The sequence below is a fragment of the Furipterus horrens genome, unplaced genomic scaffold (genome assembly GCF_987537825.1).
Source record: "Furipterus horrens unplaced genomic scaffold, mFurHor1.1.pri manual_scaffold_15, whole genome shotgun sequence".
Taxonomy (NCBI): Eukaryota; Metazoa; Chordata; class Mammalia; order Chiroptera; family Furipteridae; genus Furipterus; species Furipterus horrens.
The window spans coordinates 517,452-539,789 of record NW_028327185.1 but is presented as its reverse complement, the minus strand read 5'-3'; the positions used below and the strand labels follow the sequence as shown (position 1 = coordinate 539,789).

The 22,338-nt window shown below is 60.5% G+C and overlaps 1 protein-coding gene across 1 annotated transcript in view; it reads left to right on the top strand.

Annotated features, from left to right (window-relative positions):
• Positions 1–22,338, top strand: part of LGR6 (leucine rich repeat containing G protein-coupled receptor 6) — a 67,444-nt gene that overhangs the window by 32,906 nt on the left and 12,200 nt on the right. The window contains exons 5-11 of the mRNA XM_090263299.1: positions 1,672–1,887; positions 5,376–5,447; positions 18,578–18,646; positions 20,219–20,290; positions 20,419–20,490; positions 21,429–21,497; positions 22,215–22,286. Coding sequence (XP_090119425.1) covers positions 1,672–1,887; positions 5,376–5,447; positions 18,578–18,646; positions 20,219–20,290; positions 20,419–20,490; positions 21,429–21,497; positions 22,215–22,286 — 642 coding nt within the window. The remainder of the gene's footprint in view (positions 1–1,671; positions 1,888–5,375; positions 5,448–18,577; positions 18,647–20,218; positions 20,291–20,418; positions 20,491–21,428; positions 21,498–22,214; positions 22,287–22,338) is intronic.

The following is a 22,338-nucleotide window of genomic DNA, read 5'->3' as shown; positions in this document are numbered from 1 at the left end:
GCCAGGCCTTTCCCAGCCCCCTCCCCGACCTGTGACCTGCGTAGTCTTTCCCTGGGCCTGGGGTTGGGGGCGGGGCTGGGGTTTGGCCGGGGAAGCCAGCCGCTAACTGGCACCAAATCCACGGTCCTTGTCCTCAGGTACCTCGTCCCGCCTCTCCTTACTCTCCCACGCACGGTGGGAAAGGGCAGAGGGAGGCCTGGAGGAGGCTTTTGAGGGTTTCTGAGCTCAGAGCAGAGCCAGCCGGGGGGCCGTGAATTCGGAAGGTCCAGGACTCTGCCATTGTCACGTGCGTGAGCCCTTATAAACGAATGCCTGGTAACACCCATGAGCAGCTGGTGGTCCACTAGGACCCCTAAATCCGTCCGTCCTGTGTTTGACTCAGATCTGGTAGGATATGGAGTGGATTAGAAAGAGAAGTTCGAGGAAGCATCTGTGGGCTGGAAATGGGCTTTCCGAGGTGGGAATCTCTGTCCCGCCCCCTCGAGAGAGGAGCGCGCTGAGGGACAGAAGCAGGAGAAGCTGCGTTTGCGCCCCGGCCCGCCACTCCTCCGCCTCTCCCTGCGTCTCACTGATTTGTGAGTGCGGCTGCGGGGCCTGATAGAGCGGGATTCTGAGGTTTCTTTTCGTCTGTTCTGTGGGTCGCTGTCAGTGAGCTGTTTGCCCTAAACCAGATCACATTAGTCAAGTGGGACCCATCTCCCCAGCTCGCTGGGGTGTCTGCGGCCAGGCCTGTGGACCCTTGAAGTGGGGTGGGCTGGGGGTTCACCTGGGGTCTGAGAGGGGACCCTGCCTCAGCCTTGACCCTGGGCGGGGGCGGGGGAGCAGCTTAGCTCTGGGGGACCAAGCAGTTGCCGGAGCCCAGGCAAGCCCCGACGGGCCGCGCCCCAGCCCCCCTGCCGTGTTCGCACAGGCAGGAAAGAGCACCCGCAGCCACTCAGGGCGCCGGCCCACTTGCAGGGGGGCTGCCGGGATGTTGACTCGGTTCCAGAGCTTAATTGGCATAATTGCTCTCTCCTTCCTGCCAAGCCCTGTCCGTCTAGGCTGCTGTCCCACCTGCGGGTGGGAGCGGCTCCGAAAGCCCTTTGAGTCCCCTGCGCTGGGCTCCGAGGCCTCTCCAGCTCCCGCCCACCTCCCTGGCTCGCCTCCCCAGGCCCTTCTCACTCCTGCGCCCCGACCCCCTTCAGCCCCTGCAGTGCCAGCTCTCTGGTTCCCACGCCCTCCCTCTGCCGGGAACTGATCCCCTCCCCTGATGGACTGCTCCTGGAGGCCTCTCCTGCTGCCCATGGCTCCCCGCTCCCCACCCCCTCACTGAGCTGTGACCATCAGGAGAGACAGGGGCCTCTTGATTTTATGTCCATGGAGCAGGCAGAGGTGGGAAGAATGGAGACCCGGCAGAGCAGGGGAGCAGAGGCAGCTGGGGGTGCTGGGCACACACTGGTTGTCCGCGCATGGGCTGCGGGCTGACCTGGGGTCTGAGAGGAGGCAGCACCACATGGCATAAAGGACCAGGCACTGCGGCCGGGAGGAGGGCAGACTCTGGGAACTTGCAGAGGGGACCCAGGACCCCCGGGGCCAGCTCCCAGCTTAGCCCCAGGGCGCCCCACCCCGCCCAGTCCCTACATTGGCCTCGGTCTGGCCCCGACTGACCCTCTCCCTCCTCTCTCCCTGCAGGCGCCTCGATGCCAATCTCATCTCCCTGGTCCCCGAGAGGAGCTTTGAGGGGCTGCCCTGCCTCCGCCACCTGTGGCTGGACGACAACGTGCTCACCCAGGTCCCCGTCAGGGCCCTCAACAGCCTCCCCGCCCTGCAGGCCATGACCTTGGCCCTGAACCGCATCAGCCATGTGCCCGACTACGCCTTCCGGAACCTCACCAGCCTCGTGGTGCTGTGAGTGCCCCACCCCCACGGGCCTCGTGCCCACTGCAGAGCTGGCCTGGAAGCCTGATGGCTCTGCTGGCCTCCTGGTCTGTCCCCCTGTGTGACAATGAGGAGGGCAGTGCTCTGCAGATCCAGGAGGCCAGATGCCTTTAGAGCCAGAGAGGGGCTCTCTGAGGAGAGAACCCAGCTGAAGCAGCGTTTCTCACGCGCGCTGGAGAAAGAGCGCGCAGGTCAGGACCCCCTAAGTGACTTCCACTGCGTCTGACACCCAGGCAGGCAGCCTGTGCTTTGGCACAGGGACAGGGTGACTTCATGGCGCTCAGGCCTGGAGAAGCCGAGAGAAGCCATCGCCGGTAATTAGCCAGCTGACCCCACAGGGCGATTACCTGGGAGATAGCATCCCTGGCAGGGGTGGGCACCGGGTGAACTCTGCCTCCCCAGTGGGGGCTGTTGAGGCAAATTAGCTCCCAGCTAATTGCTGTGAGTGACTGGTAAGTTCACAGGGTAATTACTAAGGGCTTGGAGGTCGTGCGTAATTGCCTTGGGTTCCACACCAGTTGCTGCGGACGCGTGTGTGTTAGGGACCCTGCTCTCGGGGAAGCAGGCACCACTCTGTCTGATCCTCTGTCTGAAGACTGGAGACCCCGGGGGAGCACCTTCTTGGGCCGCACCCTGGTGCCAGGTGGCCACGTGTCCCTCCTGGGAGACAGGGCTGCCTGCAGAGGTGAGCAGAGCAGCTGTCTGCTTCCAGCTTCGGCAATACCCTGGCAGCATCCCGAGGGAGTGGGATCAGGGCTGCTGGGAAGTGAGGGTCCCGTGCATGGCCATCAGCAGCAGCACCATGTGGGGGTCTACAGGCAGAGTCACTGGGTGTGGGATGAAGCCTTTGCTCGCCAGGGGGACTGTCTAGTGAAAACGGCAGCAGAAATGTGGTGGTCAGGCTCATGGTAGGGAGGGGCAGGCCTTGGCCTGACAGGTGCGGGCGGGTGAGGAGGTCTGGCAGGGAAGGGAATGAAAGCCCCAGCAAGAAGCAGTAAAGATGCCGAGGCTGTGGAGTCTGGGAGAAAAGGCTGGCGACAGGAGTTCGGGACCTCGAGGGTCAGGGTTGACTCTGTCCACCGGCGGAGGAGGGGAACGTGAAGGTTTTGAGCAAGGGGAAAGGTGAATTAGAAGGAGGGGTGGGAACCCGGGAGACTGAAGACAAAGGTCAGCAGGAGGCTCCGCTGACCAACCGCAGCCCAGTCTGGGGAGGCAGCTGGCCTGAGTGAGCAGTCTGGGGCAGGGAGTGGAGGGGGGCGGTGCAGGGAGGATGTTGGCAAAGCTGAGACTGTGACCAGAGGTGCTTCAGGGGGCGGGGGGAGGCAGAGAATGGAGACTGGACTTCAGCAGGAGGCAGGGAGAAATGACAGTTTGGTGACAGGAGAAATTGGGGAAAATTAACCCCTTGGTGAGGGGAGACGGCTTCTGCCCAGAAGGCGGGGCTGTGTGCTTCCAATGAATCAGAAGCTCCCTGTGGGAGGGGTCTGTCCCTCAGGGGATAAGGACAGGGGGACACGCAGGATCCTCAGGCCCTGTGCTGGCTGCCGTGCTGGGTGGGTCTGCCTGCTGCCTGTGTCTCTGCACCACACCTGGATGCCCACTCGCTTCTTGCCCTCGCGCGTGATTTCCTTTATGCCTGAAGACGGTTTTAATCCAGACACTGCATGGAATCCTCAGCATTCTGTTCCCCTGCGACAATGGACACCTTTTCAGCTGCAGACTCCAGTCTTTCTTCCTCTGGGAGAGTTTTCTTTTGTGTTCTGCCCCTGAATACTCCTCTGTCTTGTTTCTGGGTTCCTTCCTCAGACATGTTAGTTACCCCGGGGGGACCTGCCTGGATCCTTCCACATCCGTTCGTCCACAACTGTTCTAACCTGAGTGCCGTTAGCTGTCTCCCCCGAGGCATGTCTCCACTGTCGGTGACTCTGGTTTCCAGCAGTGTCTGCGTAGCTGTTTCAAATTCATTGACGAGTTTTTTAGGACGTAGTTTTGGTCCTTGATTTACTTCCTTAGTCTATGACATCATTTTCTCTTTCATTTTTAAAATTCTGTCTTTGGCACAGTGCTGGAGAGGAGGGCTGGCTGCGGAGAGCCATTGTGACGGCTTCCTTCTGTGCCACTCTCATGAGTTCCATTTTCTACTAGACCCCACCTTTGCTGCCTTGTGTGTCCACGCGTTTCCTCTGCATCTGTTTCATGATCGCACGTGACTCCCTTTGGGGGCTTTCACTTGGATAGCTGTCTCCTTGTCCCAGTTGTGTCACTGTTGGCCCGTGGGATCCCTCCTCCAAGCTAGTCTGTGGGCTAGTCTTGCAAGTGCCCTGGATTCCCTTACTTGTACAAGCCCCAGTGGAGTGGGGGTGGGCTGCTTGGAGGAGGTCTCTAGTCTCATCAGAGCACTTGGCTCTGCTGGCCCACTGGACCAGGTGTTGTGCAGTGCTGAGTCACGCCCTCCACCCAGGTGGCTCCCTTGGCTTTCCAGCCATTTCCTCAACTTGGGGCATAGCCTGCAGCCTTGACTTTGGAAGCCAGTGCAGAAGGAAAGGACTCTCTTCAGATTTGGGGGTTTGGGGGAGAATGCCCAGGACTTTGTCTTCATGCCTGCTCAATCCCTTATGCCCAGGTTTTGCGGTTTGCTTACATTAACTTATGTCTGTCCTTGATTTGTTGCTACTCGTAATATCTGGTGCGATGGTGGGGTTTTGTTATTTCGCTCATTTCATTCAAAATCAGGAGAAGAACATTCTGTCGCTTCTTTTCAATTAGCTGTTTATCTCAGCATTCTCTCCCAGTCTGTGTGTGGCCTGGCCAGGCCCCACCCCAGCCCGCACTTTGTCCCTATGGTCACTGGTGCCTGGGGTACCCTTCCCTCCGCTTGCCCAGATCTCCTTCCCTCCGAGGCCCTGCTCTGGGTCACTGCCTCCAGAAAGCCCTCCCTGACTGCTCTGGCTTCAGCATCCCTCACCACTGTGCTTGCCTGTCTGTGGCTCTGTAACAGAACACTTGGCCTTTAATTATACATCGTCTGCAGTGGTTGGCTGTTGGCTGCCACCAGTGCGTCTGGCCACTGAGTCAGGCAGGCTGGGTCCTGGGGAGCAAGACCATGGAGGAAGCCTCAGACCAGAGCCCCCTCCAAATCAGGCCCCTCTGAGAACATAGCAGGAGCCGAGTCAGCTGTGGCCAGGGTGCTCCACTCCATTCCCCTTTAATCGGAAGTCAGAAAGCGGCAGGCTGTGGTGAGTCCAGCCTTGGAGGTCGTGACTTCAGAAGCCATCCTGGCCAATCATTTTGTCTCTGGAGTCAGAGGGCTGGACCGCTGGGGTCATCCTGTCCCTGTGTCAGCCTCCACCTTCCTCCTAAGCCACCGTCTGTCTGCCCCTTCCCCAACCCCCACCCCAACCCCCGCGCTCAGCGGGTGCTGCGGGCACCCAGCCTGACCTGCCTTTCCTCCCACACAGGCATCTTCATAACAACCGAATCCAGCATCTGGGGACCCACAGCTTCGAGGGGCTGCACAGTCTGGAGACGCTGTGAGTGTGGGGTGGTGGCTGAGCTCTGTCCTGTCAAGGTGACAGCCCGGCTCCAGGGGTGGGGGGTGCAGGGTGCTGGCATCTGGCTGCGCCTGCTCCTCACATGCCCTCCCGGCACCGTCTCTAGCCATCACCCAAATGAATGAATGAATGAATAAATGAATGCCTACCCCCTGGGGTGGGTGAACTCTGCCCTCGGGGAGCTCAGGGCAACCCAGAGAGGGGGACCCGGGCACCAGGTGTCAGCTGGCCATGGAGGTCGGGAAGGGCTCCAGGGGTCAGGGACGCGGTCTGTTTCCTCACCGCCACTCACCCCCCACTCACCACCCACTCAATGCCCACTCAACGCCTACTCACCCCACACTCACCCCCTACTCACACCACACTCACCGCCCACTCACTGCCCACTCAATGCCCACTCAACCCCCACTCACCGCCACTCACCCCCCACTCACCACCCACTCAATGCCCACTCAACGCCCACTCACCCCACACTCACCCCCTACTCACACCACACTCACCGCCCACTCACTGCCCACTCAATGCCCACTCAACACCCACTCACCACACACTCACGGTGGGAGCACGCACTCACACTACAGAGAGAGCGCAACACACTCCGGGGAGTGCACACTCACACTCTGGGGAGTGCACACTCCGGGGAGTGCTCACTCACACTCCCGGGAGTGCACACTCACACTCCGGGGAGTGCTCACTCACACTCCGGGGAGTGCACACTCCGGGGAGTGCTCACTCCGGGGAGTGCTCACTCACACTCCCGGGAGTGCACACTCACACTCCGGGGAGTGCTCACTCACACTCCCGGGAGTGCGCACTCACACTCCCGGGAGTGCTCACTCACACTCCGGGGAGTGCGCACTCACACTCCCGGGAGTGCACACTCCGGGGAGTGCTCACTCATACTCCGGGGAGTGCGCACACTCCCGGGAGTACGCACTCACACTCCGGGGAGTGCACACTCCGGGGAGTGCTCACTCACACTCCCGGGAGTACGCACTCACACTCCGGGGAGTGCGCACTCACTCCCGGGAGTGCTCACTCACACTCCGGGGAGTGCTCACTCTCTGCACACGCACCATACACTCAAGGCCCACTCACCCCTCTCACTGATACTACAACTCACCCCCACACACCCACACTCACCCCCCGCTCACCCCCACTCACCTTCACTCACCCCTAATCATCCAACACTCACCGCCAACTCACCCCACTCACCACCACTCACTCCCACTGACCCTCGCTCACCCCTACTCACCCCACACTGACCCCACCTTCACCACCCACTCACACCACACTCACCCCACTTGCAGGCCACAATCACCCACACTCACCCACTCCCATACCCACTCACCCCAGACTCACCGATACCCCAATTCACCCCCACACACCCCACACTCAACCCCACTCACCCCCCACTCACCCCTAGTCACCCCCACTCAGCCCCCACTCACCCCTTCTCACCCCCACTCACCACCACTCACCCCCACTCACCCTATTCACCCCACACTCACCCCCCAGTAACCCCCACTCACCCCCACTGACCCACACACACCCCAACTCACACCCCATTCTTCGCCCACTCACCCCTACTCACCCCACACTCACTCCCCACTCACCCCCCATTCACGCCCACTTACACCCACTCACCCCTACTCACCCTCCACTCACCTCCCACTCCTACTCACCCCACACTCACTCCCGACTCACCCACACTCACCCCTACTCACCCCCCACTCAATCACACTCACCAACACTCACCCCCGACTCACCCACACTCACCCCTACCCACCCCCCACACCCCACACTTACCCCCACTCACCCCTAGTCACGACTACTCACCCCACACTCACTCCACACTCACTCCCCACTCACCCCCACTCATCCCAACTCACCCATACTCACCCCTACTCACCCCCTACCCACCCCTACTCACCGTCCACTCACTTCCTACTCACATCCCACTCACGCCTACACACTGCCCACTCACCCCACACTCACCGCCCACTTACCCACACTCACCCCAATCACCCCCACTCACCCCTACTCACCCCACACTAATGCCCCAGTAACCCCCCACTCACCCCCACTGACCCCCACTCACCCCTACTCATCCCCCACTCACGCCCACTCACGCCCACTCACCCCTACTCATCCCCCACTCACCCCCACTCACCACCCACTCACCCACCCTCATCCCACACTCACCCTACCTTCATGCCCACTCACCCAATTGATCCCACACTCACGCCCCCACTCACCACTACTCATCCCTACTCACACCCCATTCACCCCCACAAACACCCACTCACCCCTACTCACACCCCACACTCACCCATACTCATACCCATTCACCCCCCACTCACCAATACTCACCCCTACTCACCCCCCACTCACCCCTACTCACCCACCACTCACCCCTACTCACCCCCCATTCACATCCCACTCACCCCTACTCACCCCCTCACCCCTCACTCACCCCTACTCACCCCCACTCAGCCCCCACTCACCCCTTCTTACCCCCCACTCACCCCTACTCACCCCACACTCACCCCCCCACTCACCCCCACTCACTCCCAATCACCCCCACTCACGCCCACTCACACCCCACTCATGCCCCACTCACCCCCCACTCACCCCCACTCACTCCCAATCACCCCCACTCACGCCCACTCACGCCCACTCACACCCCACTCATGCCCCACTCACCCCACACTCATCCCCCACTCACCCCCACTCACTCCCAATCACCCCCACTCACGCCCACTCACACCCCACTCATGCCCCACTCACCCCTACTCACACCCCATTCACCCCCACAAACCCCCACTCACCCCTACTCACCGCCCACTCACCCCCCACTCACCCACAGTCACACCTACTCACCCCCCACTCACCCCTACTCACCCCCCATTCACATCCCACTCACCCCTACTCACCCCCACTCACCCCCTACTCACCCCTACTCACCCCCACTCACCCCTCACTCACCCCTACTCACCCCCACTCAGCCCCCACTCACCCCTTCTCACCCCCCACTCACCACCAGTCACCCCTACTCAGCCCTACTCACCCCACACTCACCCCCAGTAACCCCCCACTCACCCCCACTGATCCCCACTCACCCCTACTCACCCCACACTCACTCCCTACTCACATCCCACTCACCCCTACTCACCCCCCACTCACCCACACTCACTCCCCACTCACCCCTACTCACCCTCCACTCACCCCACACTCACCGCCCACTCACCCCACTCACCCCTACTTGCACACCACCCGTGTACATCCCAGTGCCCCTCCTCAGCGATGAGTCCCCAGCAGCTAAAGCAGCAGAGGGGAGCGCTGGGAGGCACGTGGTGGCGGGAGGTGGGAGGGGCGCATGTTGGGGCATTGGGCTGTGTTTGTGGTTGTGGAGGGCCGTGGGGACAGGACCACGGTCCCCTCTCCCCCTGTGCTGGGACACCCAGGTGCATGCTGGGAGAATGTCAGAACCAGCCCAGATGTCCCTTCTACTGACCTTGTGCCCTAGGGTGGGTGCAAGGGTGCCCAGCCTGCTGTCAGGAAACTGGATACCAGTCTCTGGCACCATGTGAGATGGGGACCTGTGCTTCCCCTCTATGGCTGTCCTGGACACGGGTCGTCACAGCCAGAGCACGAGCACCCAGGGATGTCCCTGCCTGTCGGGGACCGAGCGGGCCGAGGGCAGTGTGTTCACTGGCAAAAGAGACACCCGGTCCTAGCCCAGTGCCCGGTTGCCCTCGGCCCCTTGCGTGGAGCAGGAGTGTGCAGCTCTGCTCTGCCAGCTGTGTGGGGACCCATGTCCCCACTGCCACCTCTAGGAGACCCAGAGCTGTGGGCGGAGTCAGGCTGCCAGCTTCCCTGCTGGGTGTGGGCTCACTCTGCTGGAAGCTGGAGTGGCATGCGTGCTGGGGGAGGGTCGGTTCCTCCAAAAGGCCAACCAGCAGCGATTTCCTCACTGCAGGGAACGCTGCCAGCTCCTTTCTCAATTAGCCACTGGCGTGCTGTGCAGGGTGCGGCTGTGCTGGCCCCACTACAGAGCCACCGGCCGCCCAGCGGCCACTGTGCCTTTGATGAGCAGGGTGCGGGGCCGCCTGAGAGCCTGCACTCGCTTTACAGGCAGGGAAGCCAAGGTGAGGGACAGTAGAGTCCCCCCTGCCCCAGGCGACACTACGAGGCAGCAGAGGCTGGGGCAGAGCACTTGACAGCTGGGGCCTGAAGGCTGTGCTCCTGCCTGGGGCCTTGGCTGCGTCCTGTGCTCTCTGAGTCTGGTTTCTAATCCAAGATGTGACAGGAACAGCACTGGCCTCCCCTGTTGCTGTGTGGACCCCACGAGAGCTGCTGGGGACCTTTCCCTGTACACCCTCCTCCCTCCCGGCCCTGCCTTGGCTGGCTGGTGGGGCAACACCCCTTCCTTCCCACCCCCCAGGGATCAGTTCTGCTTCTAACTTTTGATCTCCAATTAAGAAGGGGAAAGTGTGTTTTTATCCTCAGTCCCTGGAGCGCTTGCTTGCCGGGAGCCTGCAGGGGCAGCCAGATGTGGCAGGGGAGGGGCGGGAGAAGAAAGCAGGGAGTCAAACCTTTTAATTGTTGTATAATTGTACTGTGGAGCTTTCATGTGAGCTCACGGGCGGTGTTTCCCCCTTGGGCCATAAATCTCTGCCACTTGGACCTCTCCCATCTCCACAGAGGAGGGAAGATCAAACTCCCGCCCTGGCTGTGGCTTGGCTGCGGCACCCAGTCCTTCCACCTGTGCTGGGGGGTGGGGGGGCAGGTGTGGGCAGGCCCACACCGCGGGGCTAAGCCTGCCCTGTTTTCACCCCAGGTGGACATGGCCCCACACACACCATGCACAGCATAGACACCTGCTGCTGACACACCCAGGGCAGCGTGGCCTGTGACACGGGCCCCGGCTCCCTGGGTGCCACTGCCACCTCCGTCTGTGTGGGCTGGTCGGCCAGAGCCAGTAGCCACAGCTCTGAGCACCCTTTCCCTCCTCTGCACAGCGGGCGGCTCGGAGGGAGAGGAGTCGGCCAATCAGCAGGCACCCTGCTCTCTTTGGCTCTGAAAGACCCAGCATGGCCAAGTGGTGCAGGCAGGGCCCGGGGGCGGGATGCCTCTTTGCCCTGTTGGGCAGTCACATAGCCCCAGGCCCTCTGGTGCCCTGAGCGAGCCTGGCGTGCGGGGAGAGGCTGGGATGTGTGGCGCCAATCCTCCTAGCTGGCTGCGGGGGGACAGGACGGTCCTACAGGCACCCTTCCCCCTGCTCCCCCATGAGGATGCCTGTCTCTGGCCACGAAATTCAGATTTGGAGGTCGACCTGTGAGGTCTTATCTTATTTGCTTTCCAGACCCAATCCAGAGATTTGGGGCGAGTGGCCCATTTCTAGAGTCGTGGATAATGATGAAGCCCTGGACATAGCTCCCTTCAGTGCAGGCTCCTGCGGTTCTGAGTCATGGGCCTTCCCAGCCTTCCAGGCGGAGAAACGGGAGCATTCCCAGGCAAGAGGAGGGCTGGTGGGGTTCTGCCCCAGGGACCTGAGACCAGGCCCGTGCCGGTCAGCACATGGCTGCAGCTGAGACCAGGGTGCTGCTCTGTGTGGCCAGGAGCTGCTCCTCTAGTCACTTGCCAATAAAACCTGTGCGCCCCTCCCCAAAAAAGGCCAAGAAGATGCAGTCACCACCTGAGGGAGTGGCCCTACACCCCAGAGCTGTGCATTTGATCCTGCACGTCAGCTAGAACTTAGAGGGGCCTCCCTGCCCTCAGGCCTGTGCCCCGTTATAACCTAGTGAAGCAAGTCACACTGACTAGGGCCCCTGGGCCACTGGGCTCTCCTTGGAGGGGAGCCAGGCCGTGGAGGGCAGACACCCCTGGCCCAGCCTCCTCCTGTCAGCATCAGCATGATACAGGAGTCTGGGAGGGGGCGGGGCAGGTGTTGTTGGGGCTCTGCCTCCTGGTTGGAAGTGAGGCAGAGGCCCGCGTGTGTCTGGCCATTGTCTTTGAGCCCTGGGAGCACTGACCGCCCACTGAAGATTTGCTGTGGGATGGGAATTAAAGATGCATTTTTCTCAAAGGCTGTCAGGTCTCTTACCACATTTGTCCCTTCCCAGCCACTTGTCCAGGCAGGAATCGTGTGCCCTTTTGTCGCAAGTGAGGAAACCAAGGCAAAGCGGGGATGGTCACCGAGGTCACCCCATTAACCAGGGGCCGGGCCCAGTGTCTGTGGTCAGACTGTACAGCCTCTGGAGGCATCAAGGAGATCCTTCCCTGCTAGTCCTTCATCATCTTATGTTTGTGGGTTTATTAGTTGCAAATTTGTGGGGCTCTGGGGCTTACTGAGGAAATTGTTCCATATAAAACATTTTTTCTGACTTACCCTGTGGAAGCACTAGTGACTTCTCACAGGCAGAAAAACTGAGGTGCCCGGTGAGTTTGTCCTGCCTTCTGTGACCGTGATGAGTTACTAATAGTTCTTCCCAGCATGACATTCGCTGTCCCAGGCCCTGGCGTGGTGGGCTGCCCAGCTCGCCTGTCTGGTCTCCACCTTCCCTTCTTCCCCCGCTGGCAAAGGGGCCGAAGCTTCTGCCCTGAACCTGCCCTGCTCCCAGGGAACGGAGGCTCAGGAGGCAGTGGGTGCCCGTTGGAACTGCTGTCCCCAGGCCCCAGGTGGGTCTGTCCCTCAGCATCAGAGGGAAGGAGCTGGTGGAATCAAGGACTCCCGTGTCCCTGTTTCTTTAGTCACTCATTCCGTAAATGTTTATGGAGCCTCTGGGGGAGTGTGGCCACCATCTGGGGAGACGCTTGCACCCACGGATGGCCCCCCCCCGCCCCATGAACTCTGTGGTTCAGAACCACGGATCCGACATGATGCCAATGAGGTGAGGTTGCCAGGACAGACCCCTGCTGCATGCAGATCTGACCCAGGTGAGGCAGACACTGCCCACACCTGGACCACTGGGCCCTGTTGTATCACATCTGCAGTAACGAGGGTTTTTCTGGGCGGGGCGGGGGGGTGGTGTGTGGAGAGCTGAGATGAAGCATCTGCAGACCTTGCTTCCAAGACCTAGGGAGCAGCCAGAGGCAGAACATGCAGCTGCCTTGGGAAGACAGAATGCACGTAACCAGCCAACAGGATGGGGCCCAGGGAGTGAGCAGACGAGGTGGGGTTCCAGCTCAGGACGAAGAAGATTCCTCAGCGCACAGAATAGCCACCAGGGTGGCCCGGACACCCAGCACGGGCAGGGGTACCCCGCTGCCGGCGTGGTCCCGGTGTGAACTCAGAGGTGGCTCCTGCTGAGGGTGGGCAGGCTGACTTCTCAGCTCCCTTCCGAGTCCCGGCTTGTGGGGGCCCAGGTGCTTCACTGGGGACACACGCGGTCTCAGCGCCGCGGGTCAGTGGTTTCCATTAGAGCCGCTGCTCTGGCTGCAGGTGTTTTCTGGGTTTTCCGGTGAGGAGGAGCACGTAGGGGGAGGGAGGCTGAAAGGAAGGTGCGTCTGTGGCTCTCGGTGGAAATTGACGGCAATTTTACTAATTGCCATGTTTCTTCGTGGGTGGCCTGCGTGCAGGCTGTGCAGAAGGTAAAGCAGGCTGTGAGTCATAGTGTTGTTGTTGGTTCCTGGCTTCCCAGGCGGAGAGAGAGAGTAGCGGGAGGCTCAGCGTGCAGGACGGGAGAGCGCAGGACGCGTGGTCACGGCACCACTGCTCACCCACACTGCTCCGTGTGCCCTCACCTGTGCCCTGGGACAGCACAAACGGACCCTGAGAATCGGCATGAGGCCCGCCCAGTAAATGACATTAATTCTCCTCCGTGGCTGGGAGGTCGCCCAGCACATGTGTTCACTGGTGCAGCGTCCAGTGACCGGGTGTCTGTGCTGCTGCCCAACGTCCAGTCGAAGGAAGAAGAAAAGGAGGCGGCATTCTGGGAGCACCTGCTCTGGGCCAGGGGGCAGCGCAGCCTCGTGCACCTGGCGTCCTGATGCACGGGCAGGAAGCGCACCTGCAGAGTTGGAGGCTGTTCACATGATCCGATTCTTCCCCTCCATCCTCCTCCTCACTCTCCCTAAAACTGCCTTCCCGATCGGGAGCCCAGCAGTGTTCATCTCTGTTGTGCGTGGAGAGGGTGTCAGTCTGGGAGCCAGTGGGCCTGACTGAGCCCGGGCGCAGAGACCTATGAGTCCCTCTCTCAGAGCCTCCGTCGGGGCAGGGGCTGACCCGCAGCTGAAATCCTGGCAGCTCAGTGCTCCGAGTCCACAGAGAGGCTCCCAAGGGCTTGGGAGGCGGCCGTCTCTGCGTGGCCAGGAGGAAGGAGAAAGCCAGAAGCGTGGGTCCTTGGCCGCTTGGGGCTTCGCCTTCTCAGCTGCTTTCCTGATGGCCTGGGTCTGCCATCGGTTCGGGTTGGATTTGGCTGGAAACGGCTGAGGAGATGGAACTCCAACTGGAGGAGGCCCCTTCCCTGTCTGCTCAAGCTCCCCGGAGAAGCAGATGGAGCAGTTTGCGTTTCCTGGGCTTCTGGCTGATTCTGGGCTATTCAAGACACTAGGAAGCTGTGGATGGGTTTCCATCTGAGGTTGAGGGCGTCAGAGGGGCCAGACTGAAGCAGCCTTGAGGGGAGGAGGCTCTGTGTGTCAGCATCTGACCCCAAAGGCTGGGACGCTGCCCCAGGGACGCTGCAGGCTTTGGCTTGTGAGCTCAAGAGGCACCCCTGGCTGAGGAGCCACATGCGCAGCCCTGTGCTGGGGCCTCGGGAGACTTGAAAGAGGACCCACACGTCCCTGAGGGTGGCAGCTCCATATCTAGTCGGGGGACAATGAGCTCACAGAGGCCCCCCCACCCTTGGTTCCCACTGCCCAGGCCAGCTCTCGTGTTCCCAGCCAAGGGGTCAAGTGCCGACCTCATTCTGGGTTCCGTTTCTCGTCGGCAAAGCAGAGGTAATAGCAGCACCTGCCTCAGAGGTTTGGCGCAGAACGGAATGAATTAATGTAAGTAGATCACCCAGAACCGCAAGTGTTACCCAGTAATTACTATTATTACCCTCGCCATTATCACCACCACCATCGTTATTACGGCCCGACGTGGAGCCTGCTCTGGAGAGAAAACCAGCCAAGTGCCGGGGGTGAGGGAGCCGTGCCGGCTGCAGGGATGGGCTGCGTGAGCAAAGGTTTGCCTGAGCCGGACTTCAAAGGATGAGTAGGATTCCCACCGCCGAGGACGTGGGGAAAGGCACTCTGGCCCCGCAGGAGCCTCGGAAGTAAATGCACACAGGTGGGCATGAAGATGCACCAGGGGTAGGGGTGTGGGGGGTGAACCTGCAGACAGGCTGACCGATCACTCAGGTTGCTGGAGACCATTCCCTGCATAATGAGGAATCGTCCCTGATTTTCAGTAGGAGAGCAGTGGAGTCACCTTTGCGGTTATTTTTAAAAGTCCGACTGGACGACCAGTAGGAGCTAAGCGTGCGCTCCAGACTCCCACTGCCAGAATTCAGCTCCGGCCGAGCAGCTGTAGCAACAGGCCACACCCCGTGCAGTGGCCCCAGCAGCACTCGTGGTCCAAGCAGGGGGTTTCTTCCTGGCAGGTGGCTGCCTCCGCATGGTGGCTCAGGGACCCGGCTCCTTGGGCCCTGGCCACCCCAAGGCCTCATTGTCTTCAGCATCGAGCGGCTGGAAGGGCAGAGAGACTGTGCAGGCAATGGGCCTGGGCCAGTGGCAGCCTGCCCCACGCCTGCCCACCTTCCATGACTGGGTGTTGGCTCCCGTGGCCCTCCCTCCGGGGAGGCAAGGAAGCATACTCAATTGCGTCCGGCTCAGCTCCCGTCCATAGGATGCGCGTCCAGCAGGACTTCCCAGATGGTGCAGATGTTCTACATCCGTGTGGCTCATGTCAGCCACAGAGAGCCAGTGAACGGAGGGCTGCACTTCCAATGGCACTAACCTGTGATGAACTTCAATTTAAAGAGCCGCATGGCCAGTGGCTACGGTCCCAGGTGGCCAGAGTGAGAGAGGAGGCTGGCTTGGTCCAGAAAGGGGTCCCTGCCACAGCCCGTGTGGTAACTGTGTGTGATCAGGCGACTTATTTAACACCACGGGGCTTCAGTTTCCTAACCTGTAAAATGGGTATAATAGTGGCATCTACCTGTGGCGAGGATTCAGGGACCACTCTGGCCTAGTGCTGAGGGCCTGGCATGTAACCAGCATCGCACTGAGGTCGGCATGGGGCGCAGACAGCCGTCTGGGGGAACACGTCTCCCACCTCGTCTCCAAATGTTGCTTTTCTGCAACTGCACCGCTCGGACTTGACCTGAAGCAGCTCTCTCTGCCAGTTCCAACTGCTGGCCTTCTCTACTGACCAAACGTCGCCCTGTGGCTTCCAGTTTGCAAAGGTCCTGCTCCCTGGTGTGTTCTCTAGGACCCGTCACGTCCTGCCGAGGCCTAGTCCGGTTGTCTCAGGGATCTGTCTAGACAGCACTGTTCCTTGTTCATCTCTCTACTGTCTGCGTGACCCAGTGGCGCTTGGGGACGAGGGCTGCCAGGGGCCTCAGAGCAGAGGTCCCATCTGAGCAGCGGCAGACAGAGCAGCGCTTGGCAGTAACTGTGCCATTCCACCACGCTGATGTCCACTGTCTCACCAGCATGGAGAGGGCAGGTTGCTTTCTGACATTTGCACTGTTTTTATTCTCCCACGTTTCTCTACAAAAATAGCCTTTCGTTCACGTCCCTGTTCCCACTGTCAGCAAGGCCGTTCCTGGCACAGCTCCTGGCCAGAAACTACCAGTGAGGGCTGGGGCCGCTCCGCGTGGCTGCCTGGACCTGGGTCCGCTGGGCTGCAGCAGGGCTCAGAGAGTGAGGCCCGGGGCTCGAGCGGGGGTCCCTGTGGCCCTGAGCAAGCCCCTCAGGATCGTCCTGTGCCTTTATTTACATGAGCTTCAAAATATTAAGGAGGATCCCTGGAATGCCCTTGATGCCTTAAGAGTCCCTTAATGTTTTTTTTGTGTGTGTTTTTTTTTTAAAGATTTTATTTATTCATTTCTAGAGTGGGGGGAGGGAGGGAGAGAAACATCCATGTGTGGTTGCCTCTTCGGCACCCGCAGCTGGGGACCCAGCTCACAACCCAGGCCTGTGCCCTGACTGGGGATCGAACCGGCAACCCCTTGGCTCACAAGCCAGCACTCAGACCACTGAGTCACAGCGGCCAGGGCATAGTCCCTTAATATTTTTCATTAATCATTGTATCTAGACCTTTTCACTGGTTCATTTGTCCTTTTAACAGCATCTGTTGAGCTAAGCTCTGTGTCAGTGCTACCCTGGGGCCTAAAATACACAGAGGGCGGAGTTCCTATTTTCAAGGAACTTTAATTCTCATTGGGTGGGAAGAAAATAGACAAATGCATGTCAGACACAAACATTTTCCACGAGGAGAGTGAGCGCGGTGTCTCATGATCTGTGACTTCACAGCAGATGGCCCCGTGCTTAGGGGTGTTGGTACAACAGTTTATAATCTCTCGTGACTGACTCCATGGCTTGGCCATGTTCTGCTGCAGCCTCCCCGGGCCCCTCATGAGGCTGCAGTCAGCGGGGACTCGGCTGGCGCTTGAGGGTCCTGCAGGGCCCACTCACATCTGGGCCTTGGTGTCCGGCAGGCCGGGCCTCTCTCCAGGCCCCCCGGCTCTCTCCCATGGTGGCAGCAGCCCTCCCTGTGGACGCAGAGGCTGCAGGGCTGTGTGTGACTTAGGACTAGGTCCCACTGTGTCATTTCCGCCTCGTTCTGTGGGTCACTGCCAGTCATCAGGTCAGCGCTGTCTCAGAAGCAGGGGTGGGGGGGCGGGGGGCAAGGCTGCCTCATGATGGGAGAAGCGCAGGCACTGCGGTGGGTTTCCCTGATTATTGAGTGTAATTGGCAGATTGTGTAAGGTGAAGGCATTCGGCCTGTTGATTTGACATATTGCAGAACGGTCAGATTGCGGCCACTGTGCATCTACCGCACAGGGTCGGGGACAGGACGACAGGATAGAGCCTCAGAGGTGGGCTGGGCCCTGTGACAGCCTGCGGCACTCCGGGCACAGTGCGCCATGAGCAGAGCTCCGCCGTCCGACCAACCCAAGTCTGCGTTTCAGGTGATAATGTGACATTAAGGCTTCTGAGTAAAGATGTCCCCTATGTCCCTTAGGGGATGTCCAGCTGTCCTTGGGCCCCAGCAGAGAGCTCCTGTGTGGGCTGAGCCGAGGGCAGATGGCACTTCCCTTGGAGACAGTGACAGGTGACAGTGGGACCAAGGAGAGTCCGTGTGCTCTCCTGGCCTGTCGTTTGCGGGCCTCCGTGGCCCGTGGCAGACCACGTGCCAGGAGTTTGGATCCTACCCCCCGCCTGCTCCTGCAGTCCCATCTCAGTGAGGCTGTGCTCTCCTCCAAACAGCTGCACGCCGGGCGCAGACCTTTCTGGGGACCGGTCCCTGCACATGCAGGAACGGGGCGTGAGTCTGTTTGAAAACGCATCGCCCAGTGAGGTCTAAAAGGCGATGCCCACTTAAAGGCCCTCCTGCCGCTGGTCGGAGTGCTGAGTCCCACTGCCCTGCCAAGCTAGGTTGCTGCCACTTTCAAAAATACCTCCATGTTTCTGATTATACATGTGATATATATGTTCATTGTGAAAAAACTGGGAAATGCAGAAAAGGGTAAAAAGAAAATAAAGGTTATCTGCAGGCCACCTCCGTACCCCCTACCAGAGCTAAGAGGCACTGTTCATTTTTATAGGAAGTGAGAGCAGAGGCCACTGGTGGCCCAGGGAGTCACCTGAGAACCTTCTAGAATCCCATGAGCTGGCGATGAGTGTTAAGGATTGCCCCTCCTCTCGGACCCTCCCCACCACTCATTCCCCAGAGGCTGGAGGTGCTTCCTTGGCCCCATGGGGACACTGCTGAGGCAGTCGGTCCCCATCTCCCCACCCTGATGCGACCCCAAGGCTGCTCGCCTGGGGTTTGTGGAGGAGCCATGACACACACATGTTCCCAAACATGCCTCCCAGCACAGACGGCGGGACTCACCGCTTGAAAGCCCCCTCTCTGGCCGCCCCTGACTGTGGCTCTGCTTTCCCCACAGGGACCTGAATCACAACGAGCTGCAGGAGTTCCCCGTCGCCATCCGGACACTGGGCAGGCTGCAGGAGCTGTGAGTGCCTCTGCTGGTGCCGCGGCTGCTCTCCGCAGGCAGCGGTGGGGAGCGGGGAGGCCTTTCAGACAGAAGGACAGATGGGAGAGGAACAGGCACAGCGTGACAGCCTGAGGGAGCTTGGGGGCCACCAGCAGGGTCCAAGCCGTAGGCAGCGCTGCTCAGACTCCCGCCTTCATGCCGCCCTCCACCTGGTCCAGGAGGTGGCGGGTGCGAAGGCCAGACCAGCCGGAGCGAGGGGCTGAGGGGGCTACTGGAAGTGTTCTGTCTCCCGTGAGTCTCAGGGTCTGACTTTTCCTTGGAGCCAGGCCATGAAGGAACAGGGAGGTTCCATTGATCGGGAGGAGAGTGTGAGCGTGGAGGGGACAGGGGAGGCTGAGGCCTTCGGGGGCGGAGACTAAGGTAGCAGGAGCTACAGGGTTCCCGGATGGGCGTGTCTGTCTGTCTGTGTCTCTCCAATTCTCAAGAGAAAGCTGCTTGGGATCAGGGCCTCTGTCCCTTCCACGTGCAAATCAGTGCAGACACAGCTGGTGTTGGGAAGCACGAACGAGGGAATTAACCAGGGGCACTGAGTGAATGGCCGGCCTGGGTGGGGGCATCAAGGGGGGGGACATCTAGGGTGGAGGGACCACACAGTGCAGATGTTGTGGGGGGTGGGGGACAGAGAGTGAGGCGAGGTGGCCGGGAGGAGCCAGAGTCACCGTGGAGACGAGTGTGGCTGCCTGGGCCTGCTCCAGGGGGATTTTGTGCTATTTAGCCCAGCATTAGTTTTATTTCATTTCAGTTTTTAAAGACCTTATTTATTTATTTTCAGAGAGAGGGGAAGGGAGGAAGAGGGAGAGAAACATCACTGTGTGGTTGCCTCTCACACGCCCAACTGGGGACCCGGCCTGCGACCCAGGCCTGTGCCCTGTCCAGGAATTGAACCAGCGACCTTTTGGTTAGCAGGCCAGCACTCAACCCACTGAGCCATAGCAGCTGGGGCGCATATTTCATTTTTTTTTCAAGCATGGTTTTGAAAGGTCCTCCCCAGCTAACCAAATACATAACTCCTGCCTCAGGGCCTCTGACAGTCCCCTCGTCCTTCATCTCTGTGTCCAGTCAGTCAACATCCAACCCTGTGTCTGGTCCTCCTGCCCCACCCCCTTCTCTGTTCCTTCATTTTGGAGCCTTGAGGCCAAGCTGGAGTTCATCGGGGGCTCACCCCTTGCCCCGGGCCCCCTGGAAGCTCTGTTTTTTCCGCCTGGGTCTCCTCCTCCCACACACCACAGCTTCCTCCTTGGGGGCCCTCCAGAGCTCCAGCAGGAGCGATAATGGTGGCGGGGAAGGACAGGACCCCTCCTGGAAGCTGACTGGCTCCAGGGCTTCCTTAGGCCCCACCCCCATGCCTGCCACTCATGTCAGGGAAATGGGTGGGTGTGATGGTGAAATCAGAAAAGTCACAGGCAGGACTGAAGCTGGGGTCTCCTGGCAGGGCTTCCTTTGGTCCCTAGCTTCTCTGGTCCGCAGTCTGGAAGCGCCAGGGAGTCCTGCGTGTCCCTGCGTCCTCAGTGACCCCCGCTTGTTTTCCAGGGGTTTCCATAACAACAACATCAAGGCCATCCCAGAAAAGGCCTTCATGGGGAACCCTCTGCTGCAGACAATGTGAGTCCTGCCTTCTCCAGGGGCGTCTGGCGGGGCTGGGAGGCAGGACGATGGGGAAGGGGTGCCTGCCCTGGGGTTTTGGGGGGAGGGGACCAAATCACTGAATTCAGGGTTTGGGGCTTTTGCAGACACTTTTATGACAACCCGATCCAGTCCGTGGGGAGGTCCGCGTTCCAGCACCTGCCTAAGCTACACACGCTGTGCGTTGGCACCTGAAGGTTCCACAGCCAGGAACTGCCCCTTCCCACGGTCCCTGCAGCCTGCCAGGCACAGCCCCCCGGAGGCACGAACTCCAGGCTGCAGGCCTTCCTGCTCGGGCCCCCCCTGCTCAGGCCCCTTCCCAGATTTGGTGACTGAGCAACCGCCCTGCTCCCTGTGGCTCCTTTCCGGGTCCCCCCCAGCCAGGGCCCTCCTCACAGCAGGGGGTCCCCAAGCACCTGCAGAACCCCCGGGCCAGGTGTTGGGTCTGCAGCATCCCGGGCTGCGTGGCTTCAGGCCCGAAGGCGTTTCTCTCCTCCCCTGACTCATTTGATTCCCAGCCCAAGTCCCACTTCTTCAGAAAAGCCCCCACGTCTCCTCAGCATCACTGGGACCTCACCAGCGTCTTTAAAGCAGACGCTTCCCTTTGGGGTCCACTGCCACACTGCGCCCCACCCACCCTGGACAGTTTGCAGATGGGCCCTGAGCCCTGCAGGTCCTGCTCAGGCTCAGACAGGAACTGGGCCCCAAAGCCCCCACTCCCTGTGAGGTTCAGTCCTCTCAAGATGGGGAAGCTGCCGGTCTACAGCAGCTTAAGAAAGGGGCTCTGAGGAAACTCCAGCAGATGAGAGTTTTGGGGGACCCTGTCTCAGGCTCCGAGCAGACCCAGCCGCCCAGGGGTTTGTCAGAAGCACCCACGCTGTCACGGTGTACGCGAGGGGACTCCTGAACGTCCAGGCTGCTGGCCCCACCTGGGCACCGGGGCTGCTTGGACTCTGCTGAGCGAAGCCCCAGCCGCCACCAGGGCCGGGCGCTCGCTGCCTGCAGTCTCTGGGGAGGAGGACATTTCCCAGAGTCGGTCTCGGTGGGGGGACCCCTGGTGGCTGGGTGCTGAGGTGGACACTTGGACCCCACCCTTGGAGCTGTGGCTCTATTCCAGGTCCCTGAATGGAGCGGCGGACATACAGGAGTTCCCGGACCTCAGGGGCACCACGAGCCTGGAGACCCTGTGAGTGGCTCTCACCGCCCCCACCCCCACCCAGCGTTTGCCTCCCTGAGGCTGTCCTGATCCTTGGTTTGCCCCTGTCCAGCTGCCTCCTGCTGGGGCCCCCCCAAGGTCACCAGGCTGGACCCCTGGGGCCATGGCCCTCTCTGGATGAGGCACTGTTGCAGGCAGGGCTGGGGTGGCAGGGGTTTGGGGTGAGTGGCTTCAGAGTTCCTAAGCCCAGCTGTGGGCACATGGAGGCCCTGCATTGGGGCGGGACATGGAGAAGCCACTGCCTTTGTCCTCTGAACCTGGTCTCAGCCTGAGTTTGCTCACGTTTGCCCCCTCACCTCCTGTGGAGTCGGGGAAGGTGTCAGCGCACGTGGGCCCTGACAGAACAAGATAGGGGTCCCCTGTCCACCACGTCACACAGCCAACACGTGGCACAATGGGAGGGGCCTCTCCTCTGTGCCTGTTTTGTCCCCTGAGACCTGCTGGCATCTGGAAATGTTCCCCAAGGGTGACCTTGACCTTGGATCTTTTCTGGGACACACTGTCCCTTACCCAAGGGGCTCTCCAGCCTGCCCCACCCCCCTCTGCAGGCAGCACTTTCCCTCCCCTTCTTTCCCACCCTCTCCACCCCAAGGCACGGCGGGGGTGGGGGTGGGCAGACTGGTGCTCTGCTCCCAGGGCTCCACCATCTATTTTTTCTCCCTGTTTCTTGTCTCTGCTCCCCTACAGGACCCTGACCCGCGCCGGCATCCGGCTGCTCCCGCCCGGGATGTGCCAGCAGCTGTCCAGGCTCCGTGTCCTGTGAGTGGCTCACACGCCCCCTGCAGCCCTGCATCATAGCCTTGGTCCCCTC